At 40.3% G+C, this 9,957-nt stretch overlaps 2 protein-coding genes across 3 annotated transcripts in view; both read left to right on the top strand.

Annotated features, from left to right (window-relative positions):
• The window catches only part of LOC122555635 (deleted in malignant brain tumors 1 protein-like), a 122,536-nt gene extending 121,416 nt beyond the window's left edge, over positions 1 to 1,120 (top strand). The window contains exon 19 of the mRNA XM_043701633.1: positions 750 to 1,120. Within this exon, the coding sequence (XP_043557568.1) occupies positions 750 to 1,120 (371 nt within the window). The remainder of the gene's footprint in view (positions 1 to 749) is intronic.
• LOC122556108 (deleted in malignant brain tumors 1 protein-like) lies at positions 1,069 to 9,156 on the top strand. Of its 2 annotated transcripts, XM_043702568.1 has the most exons (7): positions 1,069 to 1,199; positions 1,812 to 2,117; positions 4,542 to 4,856; positions 5,433 to 5,507; positions 6,836 to 7,141; positions 8,472 to 8,603; positions 8,694 to 9,156. In XM_043702568.1, exons 1-7 carry the CDS (start codon positions 1,148 to 1,150, stop codon positions 8,762 to 8,764), a joined length of 1,257 nt encoding a protein of 418 aa, XP_043558503.1. In that variant the 5' UTR covers positions 1,069 to 1,147; the 3' UTR covers positions 8,765 to 9,156. The 2 variants fall into 2 exon arrangements, with proteins under 2 accessions (XP_043558503.1, XP_043558504.1); XM_043702569.1 differs by lacking the exon at positions 5,433 to 5,507.
• Positions 9,157 to 9,957: the final 801 nt, after the last annotated feature.

Genomic DNA, 9,957 nt, shown 5'->3' with positions numbered 1-9,957 from the left:
CCACTCTCTCATCACCTTTTCCCTCTCCTCTTCCCCCTTTGCTACCCTTCTCCCCTGTTTTCCATGTTGCTTCACCCATCCCCCACATATTCTGTCACATAGCACTGGCTTCAGCCTTGGTCATTCACAGCTCCTAATCTCCCTATAATCTCTCTATGCACTGTCATTATCACCTCTTTATTGCTACCTTTGCTTCTGGAGCCATGACTTACCTCTCAGCCTGGTTTGAATACCTCCCTTTAAGCTTTGACAAAGGGTCAGTTGTACTCGAAAAGTCAGCTCTTTTTTTCTCCTTACAGATGCTGCCAGACCGGTTGAGATTTTCCAGCATTTTCTCTTTTGGTTCCTGAAACTCACTCCCTTAAAGAGTTATGTCTTTACCTGCACAATAGGATTGCAAGATTCATGGAAGTCGCAAACCGTCACCAGGCCTCCCCAGCGGTAGCTACATCCCTGAAAAGAATAAAATAGTGCAACTGACAACATGCAATCTTTTATCTTCCCCGCTCGGAAAGACCCGGTCCGTCTGAGCACAGCAGCTCTGACCGAGTCTTTTGAAACATTAATCTTCCTCACGATCTCTACATTTCAATTACCGGATACTTTCTATTCCTGCTTTCTATTCTCTATTCATGAACTGCGGGGAATAGATAAATCGTGCAATAACATTAATGGTCATAGCTTATGTTCAGTTGCTGTCTATTTTGAAACATTGCATGAACGTTGATTATAAAATTGCATTCTTACAGGTGAAGATTGGCAGTTACGATTGGCGAACGGAGAGGGCATTTGTGAAGGCCGTGTAGAGGTTTATTATGACGGTGTCTGGGGGAGAGTGACTGACACTCAGTGGAATTTCAATGAAGCAGAAGTGGTGTGCAGACAGCTGAAATGTGGCTCTGCAATAAGCATTTACAACCAATTGAAATTTGGGAAAGGCACCGGACCGACCTTAATCAGTAATGTCAGGTGCAATGGAAGTGAACCCTTCCTTTGGAATTGCACTTTTACAAAATCGGAGCAGTCATCAATTGGAGATGACGTGGGAGTGGTGTGCTCTGGTATGACCTCTTTTATTTCCTCAGATCTAACCATTGTCCTCCTGCTAGCAATTGGATAAAGAACCTCAGAGTCGATAACAAAGCTAATGCAATATTCAAGAGAAAGTTATGTTCTCACACGGTGTCTAGAACCACAGGGTAGGTCTGCCTACTGTTTCGTGAAATGGGAGAGTCAGTGTGCATATGAGATAAAAGGAGCTGAAAAAAGAGAGATTGGTTCAGACGATGAAGCCTGGAATAGCATTGTAATGATAGTTCGAACCGGTTTTTTTCCTGTGCCATAACTATCCTGCAATAGTTATGAAGTGAGCAAAGAAAGATTGACAGCTTTTTTTTCCCATTGATGTTTCCTTTCCATTGGTCTCGTTTTGTGATAAGTGCGCCCGAATATTTCACTAATGTAATTTAGGGAAGTAAACCTCTAGTCCTGTCCAACCGGAACAGTTCAACTCTCAAACATACTGGGTTAATTACAGTGCCTTCGCCACAACCTACCCAGCCAATCAACAGGACCATTTTCTTTAAGACCGATTAAATAAAGCTGACCTGAAATATGACACCCATGTGCAGAAACTGGATTTTAAAATTCAGAGGCTTAATTTCTCAAGCAGGTTCAGATGGAGTTGAGCTCTATAAATTAAAATAATAAAATTAGTCATACACATGATTATTTGTAGCACTGTAGTATCTGTGTTTTGAGGAGTTGCAACTGATAATTCTCAGCAGTTCGTTTTCATTCCTGTCATTCAGATCATATTCCGATAAGACTGGTGGATGGTGGAAGCGACTGTGCTGGAAGGGTGGAACTTTACTACATGGGAAGCTGGGGAACTGCATGCGATGATTCCTGGGATTTAGCAGAAGCCCAGGTTGTTTGTAACCAACTGAAATGTGGACAAGCTCTAACTGCAACAGTTTCCAGTTGGTTTGGTCCAGGAGTGGGGCCTATTTGGTTAGACTGTGGAGTGAATGATTCTGTTCTATGGGAATGTCTGATGGAGTCATGGAGTGACAGTGACTGCAATCATAAAGAAGATGCTGGTGTTATCTGCTCAGGTAACATGTCTTTTGAAATATTCACCCTTTCCAGTCCTGTCAAATGGAACTCTTCAACAAACCTGCGCATGAATTGATATTCACATTTTAGTCCTGGTAATTAATGAATAATTCAATGTTCGGCCTAATGATGAACTAAGGGAAAGGCCATTGGTTCACTCCCATAAGGATAACATATATGGGAAATATCAGTCAGTGGAACGCCTTTTAAGATATATATTTTTAAGTTAATTGTCCTGGGGGTGCATTCTTTGAATTTATTTTTAAAAAGTCATTACTTTTGAACAGATGTTTAAATTGCACAATTGATTTGAACAGTTCAATAAACTGAACAAAAGGTTAAAGTTTGATACTGAACATTCTGTCCTCAGCAAAGGTCTTAGTTTGATTCATGTGCACTCCACCTCAATGAATTGTGGGATAGTCATGATGTTGCGGCCCAATCACCACCCTCATCTGCTTTGACAAGCTCATCCTCACTTTGAGCAATGTCTTCTCTAATTCCTCTCACTTTCTTCAGAACAATGATGTGGCTATGATTACCAGCATAGGTCCCAGTTAGACTTGGCTCTTGGTGGGATACATGGAACATCTCTGTTCAAATACTACTTGGGCCCTTCACAACCCTTTCTTTGAAAAATCGATGACATCATTGTTCTACTTCCTTCTCTCACTCTGAACTGGAAAGAATTATCAATTTTGCTTCCAATTTCCACTATGCTGTCACCTTCAAGTGGTTCGGCTCCAAAACTTCCCTTCCCTTCCTTGACCACTGTCTTTCCATTATTTGGGGTGGGGGTAGGGGGTTGCTACCAATAATCATTACAAACTAATCAGCTCTCACAGTTACCTGGACTAAATATCCTCACAGAAGTAAAAACAATGACTGCAGATGCTGGAAACCAGATTCTGGATCAGTGGTGCTGGAAGAGCACAGCAATTCAGACAGCATCCGACAAGCAGCAAAATCGACGTTTCGGGCAAAAGCATGATTCATTCAATGTGTCAAGCTTAACATTTTAATTCAATCAAACAAACTTGAATCATACAATTGGTGAATCATACTGCACCCACTCATTCAATGAAATACACTGCACGCCTTAATTCAAAGACTACAGCTCCTACCATTCATTCCATGCCATGAGCATCCTGCTCTCTGTAAGGATACCATCCTATTCTCCCATTTTCTCCATCTATGTTGAATCTGTTGTGATGATGCCACCTTCCACTTGGGGGCCTCAGAAATGCCCACTTTTCTCCTCAACCAAGGATTTTCTGCTACTGGGGTTGACAGAGTATTTAGCCATGCCTGGTCCATCTCCAGCACTTCTGTCCTCATCCTTTCTCCTCACTCCTACAAAAATGACACGTCCCCCAGACTTCATTTCCCATCCCACCATCCTCCACGTCCAAAGGATTGTAAGCTGTCATTTCCATCACCTCCAACAGGATGCCACAAAAAGTCATACTTTAACCTCCTCTTCTATCTCAGCTTTCCAAAGGTACCTTTGCCTCTGGGACACTCTGGTCCACTCCTCCTTCATTCCCAACATGTCCTTACATTCCCATGTTACCTTCCTGTGCAATCACAGATGGTGTAACACCTGCTTACCTTCTCCTCCTTCCTCATCCAAGACCGTAGGACATACCTTCCAGGTTAAGCAGCAATTTTTTAACTTCATTCAATCTAATCTACTGCAGCCAAAGTGTGATCTCCTTACATTGGCAAGATGAAATGCAAATTGGGTGACCACTTCAAAGAACACCAACATTCTGTCCATTTAAATGACCCAGAGCTGCCAACTGCCTACCATTTCAGCATATCATTGTGCTCCAATGCCAACATTTCTGACACATGCTTGCAGCAGTGTTCAGTGAGTCTCAGAGTAAACATTTAATGTTCCATTTGGGGATTCTACAGTCTCTGGGACTTCGTATCAAATTCAATAACTTTACAACCTGATTCCATTGTTTGATATTTCTTCCCCATCCTCATAATCAGTCGTATCATGACATGGATTGCTTTTAGCACAGCCAACCCATTTTCACCCACTCTGCTATGACACTGTATGGTTTGCGTTCAGCACAGACCATCCATTCTTTGCTACCCTCGGCTCTCAAGATCACTTATTCAGTTTATATTCTCTCCTGGCCTGTCCATAATCCCCATGTTAACCCAACCCTTTCACACCTCTCTCTCTGGGCTCCATCTCCATCTATTCACTCACTCTCCCTTCTCCCATCCCCTTCCAATCTGTTCTTCATCATAATAATCAGTTTTTCCAAGTTGCAATCAGTTCTGATGAAGTCACTGGACTTGAAACAGAAACTCTGGTTTCTTTCAACAAATGCTGACAGACCTGCTTGGTTTTTCCAGCAATATCTGTCTTTGTTTCAGATTAAAGCTCACTGTTTGTTCTACAGACCACAGAGCTGTTAGGCTGCAGGATGGAGCAAACCCATGTCAGGGCAGAGTTGAAGTTTTCTACAATGGGACCTGGGGGACTGTTTGTTCTGATTCTTTTGATATGGAGGATGCGGAAGTTGTTTGTAAACAGCTCAGCTGTGGATCTGCCCAATCTGTGGATGTTGATGTTACCTTTGGAAGCGGTTCTGGACCAATCTGGCTCGATGATGTGAACTGTCGCTTGCATGATATGTTCTTGTGGCAATGTCCATCTTCACCATGGGGTGAACATAATTGTGACCACCAGGAAGATGTTGGAATTATCTGTTCAGGTAAGAAGTGCAAATTGAAAAAAATTGTCTTGAAATGTTTCACCAATCTTTTAATATTTCTGCACACTCAAATTTGAAATTATGCACATTTTCATTGTCAATGTCCAGACAACACCTTTGCTGTCTCATCTCTGTGGTTTCCAGGTCAAGCAGTAATTTGTTTTAAAATTTTCATCCCAGTTCATGATTGCTTCCACTACTTGACAACTCCCTATTACTTTAAACTGCTGCAGCCCTATAATTCTCTGACATAGCTGCCATCCACTAAGCCTGGTCTCTTGGGCATTTCCAATTACAATTGCTGCATGGAGATGACTTCAATTGCTTAGGTCCTCAGCTTCATAATTCTTCCACTTCACCTCCCTGCTTCTATCCGTCTCTGTCCTCCATTACAATACCTCTTCAAATCTGACCACAATTGACCATGATTTTAATCTTCTGACCCAATATCGACTTTGTGCCTCCGTGTTATATTTTGTTTTATTTATTGTGGTCCCAGGAAGTGCCTTGGGACATCTCGTGTGCTGTATGAACACAAGTTGTTGCTGAAGTAATTAAATGTTTCTTTTTTTTTAGAACTAAGTCCAAGGAAAATACGCAATGAGGGAGACATGAAGAACAGTAAAACTCAACTAGCTTCAGAAAAGTTTGGTAATTAGTGATATGGATATGAACAAATGTCATCCAGTAGGAACCTTTTTTTTGATTCTTTGTGAAATTTCTGATTTCAATACCAAAATGGTTCTTTACAATCTGTCCATCACTTCAACTTTTACAATTATTTTGCATCATTAATACCAATTATTTCATGTCAAAAAGTGTTGCACTGGAAAAGCACAGTAGGTCAGGCAGCATCCGAGGAGCAGGAGAGTTGATTTTTCGGGCATAAGACCTTCATCAGGAATGTTATGAAGGGTTTATACTCAAAATGTTGAGTCTCCTGCTCCTCGCAAACTGCCTGACCTACTGTTCTATCCAGTGCCACACGTTTTGACTCTGATCTCCAATCCTCGCTTTCTCCGACCAATTATTTAATGCAGAGCAGCGAGTCCAAGTGCCAGAGTTAAGTATAGTGCACAATTGTCTTCAATTGCCAGCTGGTATCACAGGATTGGTTATACCAGTGGTAGTAACAGGAACATAGCATCAAATGCTTGATAATTTAGTATCACTCATTCATGGAAAGGATTGAAAGATTAATCTAGGGACAAAATATTGGGGAAACTAGTCTGAACAAAGTATCAGCTGTCAGACTGCATTTATTCAGTCATTCACACTGGAATGAACACATTGCCTTGCCTCTGTTCGGGACCGTTGAAATCTGGAAAAGTTCAGCATAACTGTCAAATATTCAATTATGCTCAGCAGGCTTAATTTTAATGAACATGACTCCATTTCCATGTTTTAAATGATCTCTCTTTAAACATGAGTAAACAGTTTCTGCTGTACAAATTGGTCAACTTATTTATTTTTTTGATTGCAGCAAATTATCCCAGAGCTGTGAATTTTTAAAAATTCATTCATGTGACCTGGCTGTCAATGGCTAATCCAGCATTGTTGTTTGTCTCTATTTCTTGATGAGAGTGGGGTGATGATCTGTCTTCATGAACTGCAACAATCCTTGAGATGTCAGAACACTGTTGCTATCTAGGGGAGGTAGGAGATTTTGACTGAGTGACAATAAAGGCAAGATGATAGCAGATGAATTTGAAGATGGTACGTAGCTTGAAGTGGCATTGTAGCTGCTGGTACACTCATACATGTGACCTTGTTGCCTTGTCTACATATGTGCCAGAGGTCATGTATTTTGAAAGTGCTGTTGAAGGGTTTTTGATCAGTTAATGCAATGTATTTTGCAGGTGGTACACCCTGTGTGATCGTGTTTTTTTTTTTATTATGGAACAAGGCAAACAAAGTAATTATATTCAATTGCAAGTTAAAATACTTCAAATTCTCACACACAACTTTTGTTTCTGCAGAATTGCGGTTGGCTGCAGGATTTAATAATTGTTCTGGAAGAGTTGAAGTATTCACCAATGGTACATGGGGAACGGTTTGTGATGATTCCTGGGATAGGAAGGATGCTGCTGTGATCTGTCGGCATTTAAACTGTGGTCATCCAGTCTCACATCTGGAAGAGGTGCTGTTTGAAAGAGGAAATGGCACAATATGGATTGATGTAATTAAATGCAAGGGGAGTGAATTATTCCTGTGGGACTGCCAATTGTCAGTAATGGCCAATCATGACTGTGACCATAAAGAAGATGTCAATTTGATATGCTCTGGTATGCCATTTTAAATTCAATCTTGATTTTACTGCACTGATCTTTACATTCAATATACTCTTTGCTCTTATTTGTGCTATCTGTGTCCTAAAGTTACAATACAACCTTTAGAATTCTCCAATTCTTAGATTTTATGTATCATCAATAGTAATCCTTGCATCATAATTCCTTCATTTAGAAGATACTTGTGGGCGGCACGGTGGCACAGTGGTCAGCACTGCTGCCTCACAGCGCCAGAGACCCGGCTTCAATTCCAGCTTTGGGCGACTGACAAACATTCTCCCCGTGTTTGCGTGGGTTACCTCCCACAGTCCAAAAATGTGCAGGTTAGGTGAATTGGCCATGCTAAATTTCCTGTAGTGTTAGGTGCATGGGTAAATGTAAGGGAATGGGTCTGGGTGGGTGCGCTTCGGCAGGTCGGTGTGGACTTGTTGGGCCGAAGGACCTGTTTCCACACTGTAAGTAATCTAATCTAATCTGAAAAAATATACTCTAATCTATAAATCTTAGGTCCAAAGTGTATGACTGAATCCAGACACGTAAGAGTTCTATTTGCCACTATTCAATTCATTTACCATTTGGAGGTTTCTCTGTTTTCTGCAACATTTAGATTAGATTCCCTACAGTGTGGAAACAGGCCCTTCAGCCCAACAAGTCCACACCAACCCTCCGAAGAGTAATCTACCCAGACCTATTTCCCTCTGACTGATGCACCTAACGCTATGGGCAATTTAACATGGCCAATTCACCTGACGCACATCTTTGGACTCTGGGAGGAAACTGGATATCCTGGAGGAAACATACGTAGACACGATGAGAATGTGCAAACTCCACACAGATAGTCACCAAAGGCTGGAAACCAGCATGGGTCCCTGTCACTTGTGAGGTAGCAGCACTAACTACTGAGCCACCATGCTGCCCCATATACTTTGTCAGATCTCTAGAAGTCAGTTTTAATGTTTAATATATATCTCTTTCCTCACACTGAAGTTGTATTTTTACATTATTTCCCCATCCATGCTACAACCTGCTGTATTTCCCAATATTTCTACTTAGTGCAATTGGTGCCTAACACCAGGTTACGATCAAATGCTGTTCAAAAATTGGAACGTGCAAGATTCACATTGAGTACCCTACTGAATCAGAATTAAACTAATACATATAAGTAATTGTAACAATGAGTGCAATAATGGAGTTCCTGCCAGATTACATGCTTCTTATCCAATTTCACTGACAAATATTTTGGTTCAAGCTGTTGGTGTATATATACATAAATAAAATTCATGAGGCCAGTTTTCTTTGTATTATTATTAAATGTTTTTAATTACAGGCCATCAAGAATTCACAGAGCCCTTCAACCAGCAAAGAATCCCTCTCTTCATCATCCCTTGTGTTTTTATTATTCTTTTGATTGCTGTGTCAATTGCTTTGGCTGCAGAATTACAAAGAAGCTTTCAGAAAGGTTGGTTAATTTAATCTTAAAAGGCCTGCCCCAGAAGTAATATGGTTGATTCCTGCTAATCTTACTTTCTACAATTCTTATTGTTTGCAGGAAGGATGTGGTCACATGTTAGCTTGAGACAATATACAAGGACATTAGACAAATTAGAGAATTTTCTTTAAACATTGTTGATCGGAGACCAGCATTTGAAACTTTTTATCTTGCACTCATCAGACGAGGGCACAATGAAGAGTTTGCATTTACCACAACATGAGAAGTGGGTACTGATTCGTTGGAGCATGATTAACACAAAGATGTGGCAAGTGGGATAGTTAACAGGCCATCTTCATTCTCAGACCAGTCAGAGAGATTCTGATTGGTTAGGACATTGTGATCAGGATACAGCAGATATTGGCTATCTCTATGACACCATTTGTTTTGCAAATATTGTGTTTCTTACATCCTAGTTCAGTTGAGTGTAAGACTGCTATGAACCAGACACACCCCTCTGTAAATATATTAAGAAGATGGCCTAGACCCTATCGTTTTCCGTATTTTAAAGCCAAGTGCCAGGCTTTGTGTTCCAGATGAAATTCGATTGGTCAAACTATCAGGTTTGAAGCAAAACACACTTTCTTCTTATATGACAGTTCAAATCCAAAAAAGAAAGAAATTGGAATTACTTAACTCTGTTGGAAACCTTAACAGAGTAATATATTATTTAACTACTAAACAGTAACTGTTTCAGTCTAGTAACATCTCATAAACACACATTTAAAAAGGCAAATTCAGTAAAATAGATTGTCTCTCATACAGTTCTCTAGACCAGCAGGAAAATCATCAAGAGAACATTCTCGGAGAGAAAGAGAGTGGCAGGGAGAGATGTATTGCAGCACCAAAACCCAACTTCAAGACCCCAAAAACGACGACTGAGAAACTAAAACTAAAAACAAAACATCAAAATATACCCCTAAAACCATAATATCAACACACCTTCCCCCTTCAAATAATGAAACAAAATGAAAGCTTAATTTTCAAAAACATTTAATCTTACACTATTAGTAGATGACAATACAGTACATGTACATTTCATTCACTCAAAGCATGCTAACGTTCACTGCAATCTTCCAGTTCAAATTGTTTTTCCCGCAACTGAATGACTTTCCTAATCAAAGTTGTGATAATGCATTGACAATTGCGTTCTCTTGTCCTTCCACATGTACAATTTTCAAATTGAATGGCTGAAATATTGAGCTCCAAGTCAACAGTCTGGAATTTTCATCCTTAATTTTTCCACATATTTTAAGGGATTATGATCTGTGTATACAATTGTTTCAGACACCATTCGTGGCAATATGAAAGTAGAAATGTTGCA

This window comes from Chiloscyllium plagiosum, chromosome 13 (assembly GCF_004010195.1).
Source record: "Chiloscyllium plagiosum isolate BGI_BamShark_2017 chromosome 13, ASM401019v2, whole genome shotgun sequence".
NCBI lineage: Eukaryota > Metazoa > Chordata > Chondrichthyes > Orectolobiformes > Hemiscylliidae > Chiloscyllium > Chiloscyllium plagiosum.
Note: the sequence above shows the minus strand (reverse complement) of the source record. Positions and strands in the feature narration are given on the sequence as shown.